Source organism: Dipodomys spectabilis, unplaced genomic scaffold, assembly GCF_019054845.1.
Source record: "Dipodomys spectabilis isolate Male_0828 unplaced genomic scaffold, ASM1905484v1 ptg000329l, whole genome shotgun sequence".
NCBI classification, from domain to species: Eukaryota; Metazoa; Chordata; class Mammalia; order Rodentia; family Heteromyidae; genus Dipodomys; species Dipodomys spectabilis.
The window spans coordinates 5,545,609-5,569,752 of record NW_024871006.1 but is presented as its reverse complement, the minus strand read 5'-3'; the positions used below and the strand labels follow the sequence as shown (position 1 = coordinate 5,569,752).

Here is a 24,144-nt window from a genome sequence, read left to right as displayed (position 1 = left end):
TACCTATCATCCCAGCTATACGGGAGGCAGCGATTAGGAGGAACGAAGTTTGAGGCCGGCGTGAAGCCCCATTTCAGCCAACAAACCAGGTGTGGTGGTATGTGCCTATAATCCAAAGCTATATAAGAGGCTTAAGGAGGGGAGCTGCAGTCCAAGGCTAACCAACGCAAGATCTTACCTAAAAAATAAAGCACAACAACGGCTGGAGGCATGGCTCAAGAAGCAGAATGCCTACCTAGCAAACATAAGGCCCTGAGTTCACATTCCAATATTGCACAAGAAAAAGACAAGTACAATTTTAAGTCTGGAAGAGGAGAATTTAGAGCTGCCCAAAGGTGAGATTCCCTAAAAATTTAAGCTAACAATTCCTGTCATCAAACATGGAAATCGGGGTGGGAATGTGGCTTAGTGGTAGAGTGCTTGAGTTCATGAAACCCTGTATTCGATTCCTCAGTACCACATAAATTGAAAAAGCCGGAAGTAGCACTGTGGTTCAAGTGGTAGAGTGCTAAGGCTTGAGCAGAGAGAGGTTCAGGGACAGAGCCCAGGCCCCAAGTTCAAGTCCCAGGACCAGCAAAAGCAAAAACAAACAAAAAAAAAACACCTGAAAATCAACTCATTGCATTTCATTGGATTTTCAAGTCAATGATAACATTTCTAAACTTTTGGCAGGGTATAATGAAGTATGGTAATGTACTAGAATTTAATAATGGTGATGAGTATACAACCCTGTAAATAAGAGGCTTTTTTTTTGTTTGTTGTTTGTTTTTTAAACCCATGAAGATGGGTACCTGTTGCTCAGAAATAATTCTAGCTACTAAGGAGCTTGAGTTCAAAGCCAGCCTGGGTAGGAAAGTCCACTGATGTTTTTTTGTTTTTTGTTGATTGTGGGCTTAAATTCAGGGCCTGGGCACTGTCCCTGAGCTCTTTTTGCTCAAGGCTAGCACTCTACCACTTTGAGCCACAGTGCCACTTCCAGTTCTGTGGTGTTTAATTGAGGTAAGAGTCTCCTGCCTGGACTGGCTTTGAAATGTGATCCTAGACCTCAGCCTCCTGGGTGGCTAGGATTACAGGCATGAGACACCAATTAACCACTGGAAGTGGCTAGAAGTGGAGGTGTGACTCAAATGGTAAGAACGCCAGCCTTGAGTGAAAAAGTTTAGGGACAGCACCAGGTCCTGAGTTCAAGCCCATGGACCAGCACAATTAAAAAGAAGAAAAAAAAAAAAGCCCATGAAATTGTACTCTTTTTTAAAATGGTGAATTTTATGGTTTCTGAAGTATATTGCAATTTTCAGAATTTTATGGAGGAAGTGAACATTTGCATTTAAACATTTTCCAAATAGTTCTGCCCCATTTCTGTAGCACAGCGACTGAGGGGGTCTAACTTAGCCCTAGAACTTGCTGGGGTTTTTGTTGTTGTTTGCATTGTATCTTTCAGGAAAATGACTAGCAAAAGCCCTCCCTTAGCTTAACTTTCCAATGTTTTTGTTTTTGTCACAGATGTTGCACTTACATTTTAAGCGAGACAATGTTTACCTCATTTTATAATACTTAATTGGCCCGTCTTGCTATGAGGAAGGTAAGAGAACTTTGGGAGCGAAGCACTCCAAGAGGAAGCCATCTTTTTGAAGTCAGATGCACCTCAGCATAGGACTGCTCCACAGTGCCCGTGTGGCGTGGCCTGGGCATCTCCGTAGCACACAGCAAGCTTGCCTCGCCCAGCGAGGCTCTCTGTAGGACAATGGCAGGATGGCTCAATGGGCACAGGAGAGAGAAGAAAACCTCTGCACTGTCTAACATGATTATAAAGAACTTGAGATAGGTGAATCAGAAAACAACATCTTTGAACAATTATAACCACACAACAGGATTCCCTTATTCCGCTTGTTAAGTAGCCAAGCAGCTGTAAACTTCAGTACCGACTCTGTCTGATGGAACAGTCTCAGGCTTTGATTTTTCCACACTCGCATCATCCACGCGTTGTGGAAATGCTAGACAGCTTCTGCAGCCAGCTCTGGAGCAGCCGCGGTCTCCGAAGGTACACGCCTCCCTTCCCCGGCACCTCATCAAATGCTTCGGTACTCAGAGCCCCGGGCCACGACGGCGGCAGCATCCCATTCCACAGTGAAGAATGAAATCGTTCCGAAGAACCCAAACACCACCATGAGCAGGAGTTGCCAGTGAAGGAGAAGGTAGTTGCTGTAGAAAAACGCTACGGCTGCGCAGATGGACTACAAAGAAATGAGACATATCAGAGTGCCCACAGGGCTGAACGACTCCATAGGCAGCTCCATAGCCAGCTCCGATACTCCTGACCCCCAGGACAGCACTCGCTTTCCCCGCAGACACAACTTCACTTGTCACTACCTCCCCAGCAGGCAGGCACCACGGGCTCTGTGGACAGCAGAGATCAGCCTCTCCTCCTTCCAGCAGCACGCTGCCGATAACATGCAGGTTGGGAAAAGCACTTGTCTGCGTGGTGGGTGAAGGGAAATCTCTCATCTAAGCGCAGAGACCAGAATGGACACTCTTTGTCTCCAAGTAGGGGGAAGCTCACTGCTTCCTGGTTCTACTCAAAATCCCTCCAAAATCCCCTGATTTCCATTTAAAAACCACAATAGCACCAAGCGCCAGTGGCTCACTCCTCTAATGCTAGCTACTCAGGAGGCTGAGAAATGAGTCAACCTGGGCAGGAAAGCCCATGAGGCTCTTATCTCCAATTAACCACCAAAAAAAAGCTAAAAGAAGAGCTGGGACTCACGTGATAGAGTGCTAGCCTTGAGCACAAGAGCTCAGGGACAGCACCTAGGCCCTGAGTTCAAACCCCAAGACTGGCACATGCATACCTTAAAAAAAAAAAAACCCAACCCATAAAAGAAATGACCAAATAAAAACAGGTAAGCATGAAGGCAAAGCACTTTCAACATGATTTGGATGGTTACCTGAACAAACTTAAAGACAGCGAAGGCTGGAGCACTGTCTTCAGAGTAGAGAAAGCCCAGGATGCTGAGCAGCTGGGTATTGAAGCAGCTGTCTCCCAGGCCCAACAGAAAACTGCACAGGATGGCGATTTCTTTGCTAAAGAAAATACAGATTGATTCAGAGCTACTTAAAATATAAAAGCAACTCACCCACAAAAGCATTTAACCATGTGGGAACAAAGATAAATGGATCCTAGAATTTTCAGGTCTGTCTTGCAATGCTGGGGCTGGTGTCCAGGCCCTTGCATATGCTGGAACATGCTACTCTCCAGCTCCTACAGTAGGATTTACGGTCAGAAATTAGACTCAAATGCACATGGCTTCACATTTGAGCAAGCTCTAGTCTACTATCTGAGACGCCAAAACTGGTTTTTAGGCTCTGCTCCACTCAGAGTTATGGATACATACACAAACATCTGTATCTATAATGAATTTAAGAGTAGAATGCAATCAACCAATTGCCTCCAAACTCTTGTGAACCCCCAGCTGGCAGTCTCCCTCACCACCCTTCTCCCCTTTGCTGTTCCTCCAAGCCCTAACTTTGGGATAGGTTACTACTAATGCAGAAATATAAAATTCAGATCAGATCCTCTATGCTCCTTCCTTGATGAGGAGGCAGATTTAGCAGGAGAAAAGGTTAAAAGCAACCATTGCAAAATAACTTGGGAATCTCTAAGGATTTCTACTTAAACTCATTCTGGCTCCATTAACATTTGACAGATGACCTTTTAAAGAGAAGAGCCTCTCTGAGGAGGATTAGGGCTCTCTTCCAAATACCCAGTGACCCTTTCCTCCCACCCACCCTCCCTCAAGTCAAGGGTGGTGGTGGTAACTATACCTTGGTCTGATGTAGGCACTGCTGTTGGTTCCCTCCACAGGGGCGATTGGGGCATCTCCAGGCATGTTGAGAAATATTAAGTAAAAAGCTATAAAGTGCACCAGGATGCCCAACAGCACCACTGGGTTTCTACCAAAACGATTATCCTTGCTCAGCAGGCCAAAGAGGCTTCCACCTAGAAACCAAGATGGCAGACATATCACTAATGGTACCAGCAAGTTATTTAACTAGTTCTGAGTTCTAATCCAAGGAATGAATGTCCTCAACTGTCCAATATCTTCCCCACAAACGCACTTGCAGCAATGACGAACAGATACTAATGACTACAACTGAATATGAAGTAGCAGTTCTGTAATGGTCCTGCTCTTCTCGAATGAACTGTTATACCCCCAAAGCAACCTCTTTTGAATTACAGCTTATAAGAGAAACTTACAGAAGTTTCAAAAGGGCACAACCGCTCAATCACAGCTGCTAGAGACCACGACCCCTTTTCCACAGGGAAAAGGGCTTCATGAAGGTTTCACAATGGGAACAGCATAGACTCTCGACAGCACAAGGACAGAAGACCACGAGTTGTCACTTTTAAAATTCTTACTGTACCAACAAACATAAATCTGTACCACCCTGAGTGGCATGGTGCTGGCCTAGTATGTCCAAGGATCTGGGTACCAACCCTAACACACTGGGGGAAGGATGGCAGCTGAAAACATCTACTGTTCCATAGCACAGTGGACTAACTATAGTTGGTGGAAATCAGTGGAATATCTCAAAGTAGCTACTAGAAAGGACATCCAGTTTTCCCAACACAAAGAAACGAATGAAGGCTGTGTGTTGGTTACCCTCCCCTAATCCCTGATCATTACACACTGACCAAAGATGTACTGAAATGTCACACTGTACCATGTGTCAAAATCTACAGTCATGTACCAAAGATATATCATCAGTGGAGGTGTGGCGGAAGTGGTAGAGGGCCAGCCTTGAGTGGAAAAAAGCCCAGTGAGAGTGTGTGTCTGAGCTCAAGCTGGGCCCAGCGTCAGCACACACAAAGAATTAAAAATATATTTTAGTAAGTAGTGCTGACACCACCAAATGCTGGTGAGGATTCTGGCTGGCACAGCCCCTGGAGAACATTTTGGCAGATCCTTTCCTAATCAAGTTGTAGCACAAGAAGGAGCCTGGGTATTAACAGAGCTAAGACTGGCTGTCTGTGATAGAGCCAGCAGTCCCCCGTGCTATCAGCAGGGGGCGCTCTTTATCTTCAGCATCGTGGAGTGCATTAGCAGAGGCCAGGGAAAAGAACCACCAGTAGGACCCGCGCTATCAGGGAGGACCTTGCCCTGGGAGTGGATGGCGCTTCACCATCCAGACCCTTGGGAGACTTCATTCACAGGGCACTGGGTAGGGCAAAGGTCATCTCATGGAAGTTGGGGACATCAAGTGTATTTTATCTCCATTTAGATCCAGTGAGGTTTTCCTTGGAGTTAGGCAAACTAGTCCTAAAAGCCCAGATGGAAAAACAAACATACCAGGTGCCAGTGGCTCTCGCCTATAATCCTAGCTCCTCAGGGGGGGTTAGAGATGAGGATCGCGACTCAAAACCAGCCTCATTGGAAAGTCTGTGAGACTCTTATCTCCAATTAACCACCAGAAAAAGCCAAAAGTGTAGCTGTGGCTCAGGTGGTAGACCACTAGTCTTAGCACAAAAGTTCAGGGACAGCACCCAGGCCCTGAGTTCAAGCCTCAGACCTGGCACTAAAAAAAAAAAAAAAGAAAACAGAAAAAAGAAAAACGTAAGAAGAGCAAGAGCTCTGATTGGAGAGGAGCTTCACTGTAATGGAACACACACAAAACCCCATCTGTAGGTGAGATCTGAGGATACCAGTTTGAAGCCAGCCTAGGCAGACAAATCTACCAGACTCTTATCTCCAATTCACCACCAAAAAGCCAGAGTATAGCTGTGGTTCAACAAATACCAGCCTTGAGCAAAAAAGCTTTAGGACAGAGCCCAAGCCATGAGTTTAAGCCCTAGGACAGGCACCAAAAACAAAAACAAAATATTCACACAGCAAGGTACTAATGCAATAGAATGCAAAGTCCCAAAACAGTAATAGCCATACACAAAATTACTATCTCTGTGGTATCAGTGAGATCACTGAGGCAAGAACTAATACTAGGGTTTGAACTCAGGGCCTCCTGCTTGCTCAGCCTGTTTGTTCAGCAGGTACTCTGGAGCCATGAGTCTGGGGGATTCCAGGGGTTGGGGCAGGGAAGGCCAGAGGAGCCAGGGACACCTGTGTGGCAGAGGCCCTTGGGACACACAAGCCTACTCAGAATGGCTCCCTGGCCACAGCTGGGACCACAGCAGCACCATAACAATTCGGTGCTGTTTTGAGTGATAAACCATTTGGGAAAAATAGGAAATGACAGGCCCATCCTAAGAGTAAATAAGTAAGCAAACAGGAAGCAGGGGAGGGGCTTCTGCTAGCAGTAGAAAGCAGAGGGGCATTCTGGAGTGGACTTACTGAGGCCTGTGTACACACACGCACACACATATACACACACACACAAACACACACGAACGAGACAACTGAGATTTTATTATTATTTTTAAATTCTGTCTTTCGCCAGGAGTTAGGCCCTAATTCTAGAGTTGGCATGAGACAGGCTTGAACTGATGGACACACAAATGGTACTGAGAATCAGAGCTACCAAGCCAGGGTTCCTAGACTTGCTCCTCAAGGATTCTAAGCCAGGCTGTATTTATGGTTTCTTTCTTTTCTTCTTTTGTTATGCAGGGCATGAGCACTGTTCCTGAGCTATTTTAGGCTAGGGCTCTACCACTTGAGCCACAGCTCCATTTTCAGCTTTTTGGTGATTAATCAGAAATAAGAATCTCACAGACTTTCCTCCTCAGGCTGGCTTTCAACTGTGATCTTCAGATCTCAGCCTTCAGAGTAAGCTAGAACCACAGGTTTGAGCCACCAGTGCCCAGCACTGCACTGGTATTTTGCATGTAACGAACCTAGAATTTCTCCAATGCCGATGAAAATTCCAGACAGTCCAATCAGGCTTTTCTCTTCTGTTCCAAATTTGTTCATAGCACCAATACAGGTTCCATATACACCAGAGAAAAAAGTTAATTCCAGACCTTTGGGGGGGAAAAATCAGATTTAATTAAGCTTTACATCTACATCCTCCTTTCCCTAGTTTTTCTTCCTGTCTACATAAATAAAGAAAACAGAACAACGCATAGGGGCTGAAATGCACCTTCCAGGCACAACCTGACTTTCTGCTATTCACAGAACTGTTGGAAGGGAATAAGCCACACAGTGTGGACTTGAGATCTTAAAACCCCCCAGGACGTAATGACATTTGCAGAAGTGGTGTGCAAGAGGTAATCAACTACACAACGAAGGTGGAACCTCATGATGTGATTAGTGTCCTTTGGACAAACACCAAAGAGCTTTCTCTGTCTCCCATGAGCGCCTACAAGATGACAGCCATCTCTAAACTGGGAAGTGTCCCTCACCCAGAACCTGACCAGGCTGACAGCCTGGTCTCAAGATGCTCAGCCTCCAGAACTGTGAGAAACAATACCTGTTACTTCAACCACCGGGGCTACAGTAATTTGGGATAGCACTGTAAGCTAAGACACCACAAGAAAGCAGTTGACAAACAGATCAGATAAAAACACACAACTCATGGGGCACTGGTGACTCACGCCTGTTATTCTAGCTACTCTGGAGACAGATCTTAGGACCAAGGTTTGAAGCTGGCTGAGGCAGGGAAGTCCATTAAGAATTTTTTTTTTTTTTTGCCAGCCCTGGGGCTTGAACTCAGGGTTTGGGCTCTAAGCCTCTGTGCTCAAGGCTAGTGGTCTACCACTTGAGCCACAGCACCACTTCTGGAGTCTCACCGGCAATTGCCTGGCTGGCTTTGAGCCACAACTGTCAGATCTCAAGCCTTGTAAGTAGCTAGGATTATAGGCATGAGCCACCGGCACCCCGCCCTAAGACTCTCATCTCCAAATAACCACCAAAAAGCCAGAAGTGGAGTTGTGGCTCAAGGGACAATATCCAAACCCTGATTTCAAGCCTCAAGACCAACACAAAACAACTCATATAACTCAAGAAAGAGGTATCCTAAGGCTGAAACCTGTCACTCTGCTTATAGGGAGGCAAGAGACAGAGGATATAACTAACATGAACTTGTAACAGTGAACACTATTCTTATGAGAACTAGTCCCATTCTTTTTCTTTCAACCATATTTAGGGGTTTGAACTTAGGAACTTGTACTTGCTATGTGGGTACACTACCACTTGAGTCATGCCCCCTAGCCCTTTTCTACTTAGTTTTACATTAGGGTTTCAAATATGCCCAGACCGTCCTGGATTGTGATCCCTCTATTTATGCTTCCATGCAGCTGGGATGACAGGTATGTGTATGTGCTACTTCTTTGCCTGAGCTGGCCTTGAACTGCAATCTTCCTGATCTCCACAGGCGTGAGCCACCTCATTCAGTTCAACTATTCTTGCTACACTGAAAAACCACTCCACCATTCATTATTCACAGTACTCACATGGTAGTTTCATTAAACCTTCCTTCTAGGAAAAGAAAATTCCTAAAGTTACAGTAAAAAGTTAGGATGTCAGTAACCTTAATTCCTTAGTGTTAAAAATCTTCAAAGTAAATCATAAAGACGTTTGATTTGAGGATCTTTTTTGTTTTGGGGAGTACTGGGGTTTGAACTTAGGGCCTTATGCTTTCTAGGCTGGCATTCTACCACTTGAGCCATGTCCCTAGTCCAAGAGATGTTCTGTTTTTCTATTTCTCCTAAAAACACAAGGCAAAGTATTAAATGGTACACTGCAGCACATTTGGAAAGGAAATGACGTCCTCTTTATTCTCAAGCCCCAGGGCTCCACCTGTCAGCACATCACATTATCACCTGCTTCCAATTCATTACCTGATCTTAGTGGGCCTGGCCACATACACCTGGGATCCCTAGCACCTGGGGAAGGTGGGCGGAGTCTGAGTTCCAAGCCAGCCCAGGTGGCATAATGAATACTGGAGGAATGGCTCAGTGGTAGAGCACCTCCTAGCAAGCCCTAGGATCTGGGTTGAAATCCTACTACCACAAAGAAGTGCTCCTAGCGTACATAGTTTCAGTGATATGTTCCTGGCTATTTCCTGCAGCGCTCCCAACTGCCTTAAATTTGCTGGTTCTTGTGAGCCATGAGCCTGGCATTTGCTGTCTTTGCACAAACTATCCTCAGCAGAATACAGCAAAGGTGACCCTACGCTTTATCCAGGCCCAACCTCAGGGAGCTCTTTGTGCTAGTTTTTTCTGTTGTTTGTTTGGGCAACTAAGAGATCTGGCTCTTCTGCAATGTTCCAAGGTCTCCTCCTAGAGGAGTCAGTGAGATGGGCAGGGTACACAGTTGGCAGGGGGGGCGACAAGGCGGACACAGGGAGAGACAGACAAGATGGGGGCAAGTGTTACCTGTGTAAGCGGTTGTAACACTGAGAAGCAGCATCTCCTTGGTGACACACAACCTCAGAGACTTTTCTGCAAAGACAAAGAAGTCAGGAGACTTAAATACATCCAAATTTATCTGTACAAGTCCGAAACCATTTCTTCACTAGTAACAAAACCAGCAAACAAATATGTTGTGACTCAAGTTACAGTTTTTTCAGATTAAACTTCATAAGGTATGAACTAAATCTGCCCAATACACAGACTGTTTCAAGGGCTTAAGTATGCGCTGAGTACCATTTTTCTCAAGGTATTCTTCAGCTCTTAGAACAGGAACATGTGGAAAAAAACAGAACCAAACAAGAGGGGAAAAGACTTGGGAAGGCAGGGGTCAAAGTGGGCCACTGGCAGCATGTACTTCCTGGGGGCATCACAGGGCAGATTGAAGGCTGGCCTCAAGGAGGGACGCTGACCATATAAAAGCTAGGGTACTTCCTAAGAGTCTCATGGATTTGTCTAGCCAGACTGGTTTTGAGCCATGATCCTCAGCCTCCTGAGTCAGGATTAGAGTATGCCACAGCCCTGACAAGTTAAACTTTTATGTTTGAACTCAGGGCTTACACTTGTTAGGTAGGCACTCTGCCACTTGGGCCATACCCCAAGCCTTTTTTGCTTTGATTACTTTTTTGTTAAGAGCTGGGAAGATGGCTCAGTGGTAGAGCGCGTGCCTTGCATGCCTGAGGCCCTGGGTTAGATTCCTCAGCACCACATAAGCAAAAAGAAAAAAGCCAGGAGTGGCGCTGTGGCTCAAGTGGTAGAGCGCTAGCCTTGAGCTGAAGAGCTGAGGGACAGCCCCCAGGCCCAGAGTTCAGGCCCCACAACCGGACCCAAAAAAAAAGAAAAAAGAAAGATCTTAGGCTTTTTAACCAGGCCAACCTGGAACAGATCCTCGTACCTCTGCCTCCCTGGGTGGCTGGAAATAAGTGCGACACCATGCTAGGCCAAGACTTGCTTTTATTGTGTCCCTGCACTCTTCTATGTCATAAACTTTGCCTTTTGTTTCAGTGTTTTCAAAATAATTCGAAGAATGCTTTAAAGTTTATCAGAGTGTAAGTCCTCAATTCCTTTTTTGTAGAGCTCAGTCCTGTTTCCAGACAATTAGTCTAACAAAAGAACTTTATCACTTCTCAAAAATAAATTTTAAAGATCTCACTTAGATAATAAAAACAAATAAAAATCTCACTTAAATACTCCAGAAACATCATAAGTCCCGAAGCTATCTATCTCCCATCTCCCTCTCCTACCCTGAGGCACATCAACAAGCCAGCTTGGCCTTCTAGGCCTCTGAGAAAAAGAAGGAAACAGCCAGGTCCAAAAGAGCTCGCTTGGGGCTGGGAAGGTAGCTCAGCGGTAGAGTGCATGCCTTGCAAGCATGAGGCCCTGGGTTCGATTCCTCAGCACCACATAAACAGAAAAAGCCGGAAGTGGCGCTGTGGCTCCAGTGGTAGAGCACTAGCCTTGAGCTGAAGAGCTGAGGGACAGTGCCCAGACCCAGAGTTCAGGCCCCATGACAGGCAAAAAAAAACCAAAAACAAAAGAGCTCGCTTTAAAATATTACAAGCTACTGGGTACCAGTGGCTCATGCCTGTAATCCTAGCCACTCAGGAAGCTGAGATCTGGGATCACGGTTCAAAGCCAGCCCAGGTAGGAAAGTCCATGAGATTCTTATCTCCAATAAACCATCAGAAAACCAGAGATGGCACTGTGTCTCAAGTGGTAGAGTGCTAGCTTTGAGCTGATGAGCTGAGGGACAGTGCCAAGGCCCGGAGTTCAAGCCCCATGACTAACAAAAATAAATAAGTATTACAAGCTTTCACACGTTATTAAATCTCAATTTCTGTGAGCTGATTTAACTTGTGCCCTTTGATCAATAGTGGATCTACTGACAGTCATGTTCCTAGACCTGCAAAGCTGAGAGGCAGACTTTGCAGGGTGATCAGGTTATAACCTACCCAATTCTACATGTAACTTAATTTATAATTATGAAGGATTTCCTGAAATGCACTAAGTACACAAACTAAAAAGCCTGGTAAAACAGCTTTAATGAAATAGTCTCGGGGCTGGGAAGGTGGCTCAGTGGTAGAGTGCTTGCCTTGCATGCCTGAGGCCCTGAGTTTGATTCCCCAGCACCACATAAGCAAAAAGAAAAAAACCGGAAGTGGCGCTATGGCTCAAGTGGTAGAGTGCTAGCCTTGAGCTGAAGAGCTGAGGGACAGCGCCCAGGCCCAGAGTTCAGGCCCCACGACCAGACCCCCCACCCCCCCCAAAAAAAGAAATAGTCTCTACTCAAGGTTCAGGCCTCAGTGGACACATGCTACAGGACTGGGAACCGGTGGCTCACACCTGTAATTCTAGCTACTCAGGAGGCTGAGATCTGAAGATCATGGTTTGAAGCCTGACTGGGCAGGGGAGTCCATGAGACTGTTTTTTGTTTTTTTTGTGTCAATTATGAGGCTGGGTGGTCACTCAGGGTCTGGGTGCTACCCCTGGGTTTTTCTGGTCAAAGCTAGCTCTCTAGCCACAGCACCACTTCTGGTTTTTCTGGTGGTTAACTGAAGAGAAGATTTTCATGAACTTTTCTGGCTGGGCTAGCTTCAAACCACGATCCTCCTGAGCAGCTAGGATTACAGGCATGAGCCACCAGTGCCCAGCTTCAGGAGACTCTTGGTCTCTAATAAACTACCAAAACAAAAAAAATCTCAAAAACTGAAAGTGGAGCTGTGGCTCAAGTGTCAGAGTGCCAGCCTTGAGCAAAAGCAGCTCAGGACAGCGCCTGAGTTCCAGGACTAGAACCAGAGGGGGGATAAAAAACAAACAGGCTATAGGAAATCCTTGCCAAAAGCAAAAACGCCTGTGTCATCTGGGCCAGCTGATTAGAGCAACAATTTCTCTATCAATGTAACAACCAGTCAAACTTAGCAGCCATAGGGGCTGTCCCCCACTAAGACCAGCCAGTTAACAGTAGACTTACTCAGACTGTGGCCCAGAAAGGCTACTCCCAATGGAGGATAGTTGCCCTCGACCAAGAGAGCCTCAAATCAAATGCCATTGCCTGTGGCTGAGGGGCCACTGAAGTCCACCACTGGCTCAAAGTTTGTACTCAAGCCATAGCTCAGCCATCTACTACTGACTTGGGGTAATTTTCTTCTTCTTCTTCTTTTAACCAGCTTGAAAACCCAAATTAGCAATAGCCTGTTGTCTTGTCAGCAAGATGCTGCCGGCCTGTCAAAGTTAAAGCATGGATGCTGATAACCACATGCTCCCTCAACTTATCACACTCCCAACCACACAGACGGCTCCCCATTTCCATGCACTGGCCACTGGTTAAAATGCCCTGTCTGTGACCGGAACTACTGGTGCACAGTACCCAAGAGGAAAAGAACCAGCAGACCGGAAGACTCAGTGGCATCTCCTCCCCTCCCCCCCACAAGTACTGGGGCTTGAACTCAGTGCTTCATGTTCTCCTTGAGCCTTTAGTCTTAAGTGACAATTTCTTGAAGAATTTTCTCGTCTCTAATATGGAGATGATGATAACAAACTGTTGTGAGAATCAGGAAAGCAAGGGGAGAGCTTAGCAGAGTTCCTGACCAGAGAGATCTATCAGAGGACGAGTAGGACAGCTCTTAAGAACCACTGCTCCTTGCAGCCTTGGTCTGATCTCAGGCTGGGCAAACCATCTGCTCTTACCTCTTGTGTGAACTCACCCTGTCCTCTCCTGAGAGCCTAGCTTCCTTCCCGCCCCACCTGCTCAGGAGGGCAGTCATGTTACATTAACCCCACACCCCATGTTAGGCAACTGAAAGAGACTCATGTATTTTTGAGCTGCATACCTGGAAAAATAAAAACCCTGGGGAACCACTAGTCCCAAGATTCCAGGGCAAAGGGAAAAGCAAAACAACTAAAGGCACTCCCCAATTGACCTTGAATTTCAGACACAGAAAATACTTACTAAATGCTTCTACTGCCTTTGTCATATTGCTCTGGGCAGACCTGAGGAAATAAAATGAAATAATTTTTCCCTTGACAATTAAAAAGAGAGCAAACAGCCTCATCCTACCCAACTGTATACTTATCTAGTTCACTTAAGTCCAAAAAAAAAAGCTCTGTCCTCTATGTGGGCTAGCACATATTTGCGATGACTCTGAATGCTCCTTGCTCCCGGGGTCCCTTCCCGGCTCCAGGCCTCACTACATAAACTGTGTTCATCATACCTGCTGCCCAGCACCGCGCTACTGTGAGCAGTGAAAGACAAGGCTCAGGATAAGCTTACTACAAATGTTGACTACTCCCGTTTCAAAAGCGACACTGCAGGTAGAACACAAGAGCATTCTAGCTTGCTATAATAATCCCCCGGTACTCAATTTCCCATCGTCTGTATTATGTAAAAATAAGCCTTCCAGTACTAACATTCTTCAAACGCATGACTACCTTCTGTGTGACATGGCTGATATTCAGGGCAACCTTCTGGTTATAAACATAGGCTTTGGCCAGGCACTGGTGGCTCACTACTCAGGACACTGAGATCTGAGGATTGAGGTTTGAAACCAAGCCCCAGCAAGAAAGTCTGTGAGACTCTTATTTCCAATTAACCCCAGAAAACTAGAAGTGGAGCCGTGGCTAAAAGTGGTAGTGTGCTAGCCTTGAGCAGAAAAGCTTAGGAACAGCACCCAAGCCCTGAGTTCAAGCCCCATGACACACACCCCCACCAACCAAACCAAAACAAACCAAAACAAAAATAACATGGGCTTTGGAATCCTGACTTGGCCACTGTCAGGTGATTTGACAAATTACTTTCATTTCCTTATTTATAAAATAATTCTATTTTTTACCTGTGGGAGACAGTGAGATAATGCAATTTTAGGTATGACTAATAAAAAGATTATGGCAAAAAAAATTAAAATTCTTGCCCTATCAGCCAAGTTTACATCCCCAGATCATTAAATAATATAGGAAAGAAGGAAAGAAGGAGGGAGACAGGGAAAGATGGAGGAAAGGAAAGATGGAGGGGTTAAAAAAAGTGAAGAAAAGAAAGCAATCTACCTATTTATGTACCTCACTATCTACCTAAGGGAGAGGCTGGGGCTTCAGAATAATCAAATTACTGGTACAAAAGGTGACTTACACCTGTAATCCTAGCTACTCAGGAGGCTGAGATCTAAAGATCGTGGTTAACAGCCAGGAAACTTAACCATTGTAAAGCTAGTATTGTGTAGAACTGTGGCTCAAGAAGTAGAGTGCCATGTGGCTCAAATGGTAGAGCGCTAGCCTTGAGCTGAAGAGCTGAGGGACAGCGCCCAGGCCCAGAGTTCAGGCCCCACAACCGGACCAAAAAAAAAAGAAGTAGACTGCCAGTTTTGAGTAAAAAAGCCAAGGCACTATTACTGGCACAGGAAAAGAAAGAAAGAGTGAAAGAAAGGAAGGAAGAAAGAGAGAAAGAGAGAAAGGGAGGAAGGAAGGGAGGAAGGGAGGAAGGGAGGGAGGGAGGGAGGAAGGAAGGAAGGAAGGAAGGAAGGAAGGAAGGAAGGAAGGAAGGAAGGAAGGAAGGAAGGAAGGAAGGAAGGAGGGAAGGAAGGAGGGAAGGAAGGAGGGAAGGAAGGAGGGAAGGAAGGAAGGCAGGCAGGCAGGCAGGCAGGGCAGGCAGGCAGGCAGGAAGGGTAGGAGGATCTAGAGATCATCAGCTCTAGGTCCTCAGATATATACTACATGAACTTGAGATAAAAAGGCAGATGTGAACTGCTTGTTGGCATTTTCTGTAAGGTTCACCACCAGGTCCTGCCTACACCGCCAAAGGCTTCCAAACACACCAAGATTCAAGTGCAAACTCCTATCTCCTCTTGCATAATCTAACTGTGCCAGGTTTAAGGGAGGGCTGGCACATGGTCCAGTGCTATCTGCAAAACAAAGACACAGAAGTTTTACCTTCTGGAGACAAAGCTAAAGATAAATGCTAAGTAAGCAAAGCAATATTCTGACCTCATCTTCTCCAATATCTACTAGTCCATGCTTTAAACATAATTGTCAATGTCCAGACAACATTCTGAGAAATGCCTCATTAGGCAATTTTAATAAGCAAATACCACAGAGGGCACTCATGGGAACTCAGCTGGCTGGCCTCACCAAGCAATCTAACCTCAGGGGCCCGTGCTCTACATGCAGTCCATGGCTGACAGAAACCTTGTTATTCAGTACATGCATGGTTATATGTATCTATATGATATACACATATGTAAACAATAGTCAGAGTGTGGCACCTGCTTTGTAGTCCCAGCACTCAGAAGGCTGAGACAGGGGGCTGGGAAGGTGGCTCAGTGGTAGAGCCATGCATGAGGCTCTGGGTTCAATTCCTTAGCCCCACATAAGCAAAAAGAAAAAAGCCGGAAGTGGCGCTGTGGCTCAAGTGGTAGAGCGCTAGCCTTGAGCTGAAGAGCTGAGGGACAGTGCCCAGGGCCAGAGTTCAGGCCCCACGACCAGGACCCACCAAAAAACAAGGCTGAGACAGAAGGATCCTGAATTTGAGTCCAGCCAGGGTATGTAGCAAAAACCTATCTCAATGAGGAAAAAAAGTTCTGATAGATAAAAAAGCTGTAAGACAAGATTTGCAATTTAACAACTCATAAGCAAAGAAAAATGAGGGTGGATGGTTGGAATACGTCCTCATTTCTTCTATTCAAATAGAGACAATTCTACAAAGTTTCAAATACTGTCACAATTGAAAAGTGTTCAGGTAAAGCTCGGTGTCAGTGGCTCATGCCTGTAATCCTAACTACTCAGGAGGCTGAGATCTGAGGATCATGGCTGAAAGCCAGCCGGGAAAAGTCTGTGAGACTCTTATCTCCAATGAAACACCACAGAGTGTCAGTCTTGAGCAAAAGCAGCTCGGGAACAATGCCCTGGCCCTGAAGTCAAGCTCCAGTATAGGCACCAAAAAAAAAGAGTTCAGATGATTTACACAAAGGACTTCATGCTTACGTCCCCATTTGCACACCTTTGGGGAAACCACCGACACAGGTCAGTAGGGTAGTACAAAAGCCAGGTACTGTAAGCCAAGCGTCTAGTGATGACAACTGCTGGCAGTACCACCCCTCTCTTACCACCGCTATAGAGGTGGATCGCAGGAACAGGTGCTGAGGGAAAGACTAGAGCCTTATACATGGAAACGTGGGGGGGGGGGGGTGGAACAGGGGCTGAAGAGAGAGAGGAAAGGCAGGCCGGGAGGCATCCAGAGATTATGGCTGTAGTCCAGGGTCACACACTGGCAAAGGTAGGACTGGATTTGAATCCTCTATAAAGATTTCCTTCCCTCCCTCCCTCCTTTCCTCCTCTCTCACAGCTCTACCTTAAAGCATTGTCTCTGTGTAGCCTATACACTATCAGTTACCAGCTCCAGCAAAGCAGATTTGTAATCTCTAGAGTTACTCAAACTCTCTTTTCACATACAAAAGGAAAAACGTTTCCAGCTTCTTACTCATTGATTTCTGGTTCCTGGTCCTCGGAAGATTCATCTTCTCCAAGGACGTTTTCAGGATCTGGCTTCCGAATGAGAAAGAACAAAACTGTCCCCACAAGGCTGATCACAGTCAAAGCAATGAACACTGTTCTCCGGTCACTCTCTACGAAAAAGAAGACAGCAATGACCAAACAGTATTAGAATTAAGTGACCTGTACACACTTTCTTGTTGATGTTCCTCTTTAATGAATTAGTCAAAACTTAAGACTGAGAGCTGGGCACTAGTGGCTTATGCCTATAATACTAGCTACTCAGGCAGCTGAGAACTGAGGATGGAGGTTCAAAGCCAGTCCAGGCAGGAAAGGCCACCTAAAAATCGGTGGCATTGTGGCTCAAAGTGGAAGAGCAGTAGCCTTGAGCAAAAGCTCTGGGACAGTGCTCAGGCCCTGAGTTTAAGCCTCATAACTGACCAAAAAAATCAAAATAAAACAAAATACCTAACAAAATGAGTAGACAAACTGGCATTTCTACCTTTGTCTTTCAGATAGAGATATACTAACAAGCTAAAAGGAAAACAGCAAAAGAAGTACACAGATAAAACAGCAGGGAAAAGCTCCTGAGGACTGACCAGTAAAGATGCATATAGCACAATTGCTCTTGTCCTTTGAGATATCCCACAAAATAGTCATAACTGTAATTCTCATTTAATAACATAATCCATGCAAAAAGCCCATTAAAAGCAAACATCTGAGAGAACCCTGGGTAGTGAAGTTCATTAGTACGATATTTAAGTAAGACAATAATGGGTATTTCTGCAGAGATGCTATTATGCTTTGAACACACCTAAATAAAGCAACATGAAGAAAGCAAACCTGATATTTGAGTTTTCCCTTGCCAGGCAAAATATATGTAGAGATTTCCAAAGAACAAGCTGGGGGGGAGAAAAGAAAGTGATTGCTAGAAAATTATTATGGTTAAACAAAAAACCCACAATTGTTGTCATTATTTGTTGAGAAAGGGACAGACGGGATGGAGAGGGAGAGAAAAAAAAGACGTGAATTTGAAGGGATCTACCTGTGCTGGGTTATTTTTGAAGGGATTTACCTGTGCTGGGTTATTTAAAAGTAACTCTACCCTGACTTTCTGAGACACTTAACTGACCCAGACAGAATTCCAGTGACATGCATGTGACAGTAACCTGACTCAGAACCACCCTACAGAGGACTTGACTCACTTTGAAACATGTGACTTCATGGAACCCTGGAAATGATTTCTTGGGTAGAAACTTAGGCTACTTTTAAAATCCTAAGTTTTAAAGAAATCTCTTAAGAACCTAGGACTTATGGGCATAGCTACCGTACTTTTTTTTAAGCAATCATACTTTCTTGGCAAGCAATCATTCACTTCAACACTTGCAAAGGGCAAGGTGGTGAACACCTACAATTCTGGCTACTTGGGAGGCTGAGGCAGGAGGATTGCAGGGGAAGGCTGAAGCAGGAGGAATGCATGAGTCTGAGCGTTCAAGGCTAGTCTGGGAAACATAATAAGGCTGTTCTCAAAACAGTCATTTTCATTTATTAAGCATTATCAAGGCCAAAATTCTAGGCAAAATTCATAAAGGTAAATCCTCAGGTCAGATTTATGAAACCCAACAAACAGTAAAACAATGACTGTTTTCTTGGGAAATAGGAAACATGGTGTTTCATTCAATAGTGGTGTAACTAAATCTCACTTCTAAATTTCAGTGTTTTGGGGCTGGGAAGGTGGCTCAGTGGTAGAGCACTTGCCTTGCATGCATGAGGTCCTGGGTTTGATTCCCCAGTACCACATAAGCAAAAAGAAAAAAGCTGGAAGTGGTGCTGTGACTCAGGTGGTAGAGTGCTAGCCTTGAGCTGAAGAGCTGAGGGACAGCACCCAGGCCCAGAGTTCAGGCCCCACGACCGGACCCACCCTCCCCCCCCAACAAAAAAAGGCTAAATTTCAGTGTTTCTTCCCAGAGCTATTAAGCAATGTAGCTCATCTAGATAACAATGGTTTAAACTGGATAATGACTTTTGGTCTTGGTTTTCTCTTCTGTAGGGCAGAGATACCTTCTTACCTCAGGAGTTTGTCTGGGGATAATGTGAACTTAAGTAAATAATCCCCCAATCCCTCAAATACAGCAGATGCTAAACAGAATATTACTTCCTTACAAATCTTAAGTTCAAATAAAGTCATTTCCACACAATTTAAATAATTCCATTAAAATGCACCTGTTTGCCAGGCACTGGTAGGTTCGTGCCTTTAATCTTAGCTACTCAGAAGGCTGAGATCTGAGAATCATGGTTCAAAGCCAGCCCAGTTAGGATAATGCACGAGACTCTTTATTTCCAATTAACCCCCCCCCCCCCCCCCAAAACCAGAAGTGCAGCTGTGGCTCACAGTGGTAGAGCACTAGCCTTGAGTGAAAAAGCTCAGGGATGGCATGCCTAGTCTCTGAGTTCAACCCTTATGACTGATCCCTCCCCACCAAAAATAAGTAAAAAGCATCTGTATCATATTCAGCTAGAACTTAGGTCCTACAACTACAACATGGAAAATCTGCATTTGCAATGAAATCAAGACCTAACAGATGGCAGGACAAATAAAATGAAACAACAACAAAAACAAAAAAACAAAACCAAAGGAAACTTTGATTGAGATCCAAAAGGATTATTACCTAAACTGCAGGAGTGCCCAGAAAATCCCACTGTTTCTCCCAATAGTGTGCTCATCTGAATTTATTGTCAGGCAGTTTCCTTGTGCTGTCCAAAGTACTAAAATTCAAACCAAAAGTTTATCAAGGGAATGAAATTACTTGGCTTCACATACTATACACCTAAATGGTACCCTTTATAGGGCCCAGGAAAGAGATTCAACATAAACAAACATGCTCACCAGCAGCTGCGATTCCAATGAAGACTGACGCTGTGTAGAAGGACCATGGGAAAGGCTGGATAAAAACGGCAATGTACATGCTAAAATATAACAGGTCAATGTATTACGGTCAAACAATACCTGAAACACAAAGCCAAGCATGCCTTCTAGGAGTCAGCTGGGAGAGCCCTCTTAAACTCAACCTGCAAAGCACTGCCTTGGTATTGATGATGTGAGCTGCTTGTTTCTTCCTTGGTTATTTGACTTTTTATCAGATTGTAGTGGCCTCTGTGTATAGCTTAGCATATAATGGACTCTAGCTCTAGAGCTTGCAGGATTTATGTATTTCACTTGACTCCCTGTCTATTTGATAGAAAGCAAGAGTAATTCAAAGAAAGTTTTTTTTTTCAATCTGCAAGGAGATATTTAGGATTGTGCCAGTACTATGGCTTGAAGTACCAGAAAAAAAGTAGAATACTTGGAGCTCAATCCCCAGCACAGGGCAGGGTGGGGGGTAGGAAGAGGACTGTTTACAGCGTGTGCCTGAAAGATGCTAGAAATGTTCTAAGTGAAAGTCTTGCACTACTCACCTATAAAACAAGCCACTGCCAAACATGGAGAGTTGAGGGCCAACAATGGCAACCACTGATGGTGTAATCAAATTTGAAGCGGAGAACACGCTATAAATAATAGCCATGCTGCACACATAACACGCATAAAGGAGAAAAAGAACAGAATGTTTAAGGACTGTCTTCAAAATTCTACTCAGTCTGAATGTTTGGCAATAAACATTCATGTTCTTTTGTTAGAATTTATAATTATCTCTTTCAACTGAATTATCATACTAAGGTTTTCTTTTGAACAAAATAGTGAAATACTATCAGATGTTTCTTTTCTCTTTCTTTTTTTTTTTTTTTTTGAGTCCAGTCTTGGGGCCAGAACTCTGGGCCTAGGCGCTGTCCCTCAGCTCTTCAGCTCAAAGCTAGTGCTCTACCAGTTGAGGCACAGCGCCACTTCCAGCTTTTTTCTTTTTGCTTATGTGGTACTGAGGAATCGAACCGAGGGCCTCATGCATGCAAAGCAAACATTCTACCACTGAGCCACCTTCCCAGCCCCCCTCTCTCTCTTTTATGTCAATAACTGGGGCTTGAACTCTGGGCATAGATAGTGTTTCTTAACTTTTTAGCTGAAGGTTAGAATTTTGTCACTTGGGCTATGCCTCTACTTCTGGCTTTTTGCTGGTTAAGAGAAAAGAGCATCAAAGGCTTTCCTGCCTAAGCTGATTTTTAAACAAACCTTTTCAGCTCTCAGCCTCCTAAATCTACAGGCATGAGCCACTATACACAGCTCAGATGTCTCTTTGAATCAATTTTCAATGCAACTGGTAAATGAGAACATATAACAGGGCTAAGACTTTATAGATGTTACCTCTTTTTAGCCTAAGAGCTCCAGGAAGAAAGTTTTGATATTATTCTCATTATAGAAAATTGGAGTAGAGCTCTTGATCTAACTTGTGCTAAACAGATTAACTGGGTTGCTGGTGAATGGTGTAGGCCAGTATCCCATCCTGGCAATGTGACTGAATCCAGGACTGGGTCAAGCAGTTGCTATACAAACTTAGTTCCTGACAACTACACACATTTCTTTGCTATGAATAACAAAGCACAGAATCTATTTAATTCAAAATAACGGTTCCACTTGAACTTTTTCTCAGTTACTACTGACCCAGCCCTACTATGTCTTTTCTTGTGTGTGCAAAATGAGACCAAAACCATTTTGAGAGTCCTGATTTCATTTACTAGCCAGTGTGTGAATCTGTAAACTCATAGTATATTATTCTTTGGCTTTCATGAACCTCTCACTATCGAATATATTTCTCATTCATTCTTTAGAATACTTGAGGCTACAAAAATTTTATGGTATTGCTATTAATCACTTGGGAAACTGGACTCCTTTATTGTCAAATGTCATCTTCAAAGCTTCAGGTAAGCAACAAAGAATCAAAATAAGAAGAGTTTGGGGGCAAGTGGTATCACAATCTAGTACCTATACCTAGATAAAAAATAAGAAATGTGTTTATATAGCTCAATCTAGCCACTCCACAATGTATACATATTTCAAAACACATGTTGTACAGATAAACGTATCAATTAGTTTTTGTCAAATTGAGAAATGTGTGTATACCTGTACGTACTACATTCCCAGTTACTATCACAAGGTGAAAGTGACTTGTGAAAGCCTTTTCATGTATTATGTATGTAGTACTGGGGTTTGAACTTAGGTCCTCCACATGTTTACAAGGCAGTGCTCTACCATTGAAGCTATACTTCCACTCCTCTTTGTTTTCTGTAAAATTGGCAGTCAACATCTTAACAAAAATCTAAAAACTTGAGGCTGGGAAGGCGGCTCAGTGGTAGAGCGCTTGCCTTGCATGCATGAAGCCCTGGGTTCGATTCCTCAGCACCACATAAGCAAAAAGAAAAAAGCCGGAAGTGGTGCTGTGGCTCAAGTGGTAGAGCGCTAGCCTTGAGCTGAAGAGCTGAGGGACAGCCCAGAGTTCAGGCCCCACGACCAGCCTCCCCCCCCCCAAAAAAAAAAAAATCTAAAAACTCCTAGTCAAACTCCAAGTTGCAAATGAAATAGTAATGACATTTCAAATATGAAAAACTCAAATGTTTCAAGAATCACATGAACACCTGACCTGTTCAGGATTGGGAGCATGTAGTTGTGATACCTGAGTGCTTATTATTTGTCCCCCACTTTGGAAAGTGTTCTATGTCCTTCGTCTGAGCAAATCAACTTGGCTCAAGGAAATAACATGCTCAAGGTAAAGCGATCAGGTTGTGAAGCCAGGATCTCAAGCCTGGTTTCTACTTCCACAGGAAATCTAAACTCATCATCTCTGTGTTATCTACTTCCAAATACCAAAAAAAAGGAAGGGGAATGGGAAGCAATCACTACTACTCAGGTCATTATTTTATTGCTGGAGACTTTGACAAGACTTAAGCAACTACCATTATATAAAGGAAAAGCAGCGTACAGTACAATACCTGGTATATCCACTGCCATGAAAATCTGTGCTATTTAAGCTCCTGATGACAGTTTGCTGTGTAGAAGATAAAAATAGTCAACAAAAACGCTTTCAAGCTCCCTTCCCCTTGTAAAGTCTAACTGCAAGAACTCAAAAAGAAAAAAAGTCAAAATTCACAATGGTCACTATTCAACACTACAGGTCCACTATGACAGGAGACAGAACAGGACTGGACAGGACACATCAACGGTGGGGCCGGGAGAGAGCGGCCAGCTCTATCAGTGCCCAGGTTTTTTTTTTTTTAACTACCTTAACCATCCAAGCACCAACGTGGAGCCAATACAGACAAAAAACAAAACAACTCGGACCAGCATCAGCCAGAGTCAAGCCCGAAAATAAAGGGTCATCTGAACGTCCCATTAAGGGAGAAATGTCTTGTCCCGTGAAATCAAGCCTAATCGAAGAAAACGAAGCAGCCCACGTGGGAAGTGGGAAGGTGCAATGTACGCGTGCTATTCCAAGTTTATGGTCGTTCTGGGGGTGCATTAAGATAGGCCCTTCCAGGGAGGGGGTACGGATTCCACTCACCGCCACATTCCCACAAGTTTGAAAGGCAGTGAACATAAACATAAAGGCAACTCCTAAGATAATGACGTTGAAGAGCTTTTTAGACTCCGGGGACATTTTGGCTCCGCTGTGCCGCAGGTCAGCGGCGGCCCCGGACAGTCAGCTCTCCTCGGGGTGAACCCCGCAAACCCTGGGGAAAGAAACGAGACGGTGAGAGCAGAAGCGGACCCGGGGGCCCGGCGGTGCGGCCCGGGCCTCGGACCGGGCGTCCCGGGCCTCGGGTGGAGTTAGGACATCCGCGGGAGGAGGTCACAGGGAGGAAGAGACGGACGCCCACGAGGGCCGGAGGGGCCCGCGGCGGGGATTAAGGGCAAGGGCGAGCAGCTGCGGTGCCGCGGCCCCCGCCCGCCGGCCCCAATCCGCGCGGGTCACGGGACGCGTCAGCTGACTGCAGCCGCAGCGCCCGCCGGGAAAGGTAGTCTCGGGTCTGCGGGCCGCGCATGCGCTCAGCCCTCAATCGCTCCCTCCCCGCCCCCACCGACCATGCCCGGGAAAGGGGGGGGGAGGGGAAATTGGGGAGCAGGTCCCAGCGCAAAGCAGGCGGGAGCTGGGAGAAGGGGGTCCGTGACTGACGTGGCGGGGTCCGAGGAGGCCAGGGACACGGACGGGAAAATAGGGGCAGGGATACGCCTCCAACAGAGGCAGGGCTGCGGGCGGAGAAGAGACGCGTGGAGGACGGGCATTGGTAAGAGAAGAAGGCGGGACCCGGGGGTGGGGAGCGCCTCCCCTTCCTCCAGCCCGAGCGGTCACGCCCGACCTCGCCGGCGGAAAGAGCGTTTCGCGGGC

At 45.3% G+C, this 24,144-nt stretch overlaps 1 protein-coding gene across 1 annotated transcript; it reads right to left on the bottom strand.

The window, feature by feature from the left end:
* Positions 1 to 1,242: 1,242 nt before the first annotated feature.
* Mfsd11 (major facilitator superfamily domain containing 11) lies at positions 1,243 to 23,684 on the bottom strand. Its single transcript, XM_042702646.1, has 13 exons — positions 23,320 to 23,684; positions 22,751 to 22,806; positions 20,291 to 20,398; positions 19,722 to 19,801; positions 19,504 to 19,600; positions 17,678 to 17,736; positions 16,824 to 16,968; positions 13,308 to 13,348; positions 9,326 to 9,391; positions 6,845 to 6,970; positions 3,823 to 3,997; positions 2,946 to 3,081; positions 1,243 to 2,234 (listed from the first exon to the last, which is right to left on the bottom strand). Exons 1-13 carry the CDS (start codon positions 23,413 to 23,415, stop codon positions 2,070 to 2,072), a joined length of 1,350 nt encoding a protein of 449 aa, XP_042558580.1. The 5' UTR covers positions 23,416 to 23,684; the 3' UTR covers positions 1,243 to 2,069.
* Between the last annotated feature and the right edge of the window lie 460 nt (positions 23,685 to 24,144).

What these genes read in the sequence shown, in the direction of transcription:
- Mfsd11 (XM_042702646.1), bottom strand. Translation starts at nt 23,415, where the DNA reads ATGTCCCCGGAGTCTAAAAAGCTCTTCAACGTCATTATCTTAGGAGTT. An exon ending in GGCAGTGGCTTGTTTTATAG is followed by an intron (nt 19,802 to 20,290) that starts GTGAGTAGTGCA and finishes GTTATATTTTAG; the next exon opens with CATGTACATTGCCGTTTTTA. An exon ending in TGTTACAACCGCTTACACAG is followed by an intron (nt 6,971 to 9,325) that starts GTAACACTTGCC and finishes TCCCCCCCAAAG; the next exon opens with GTCTGGAATTAACTTTTTTC.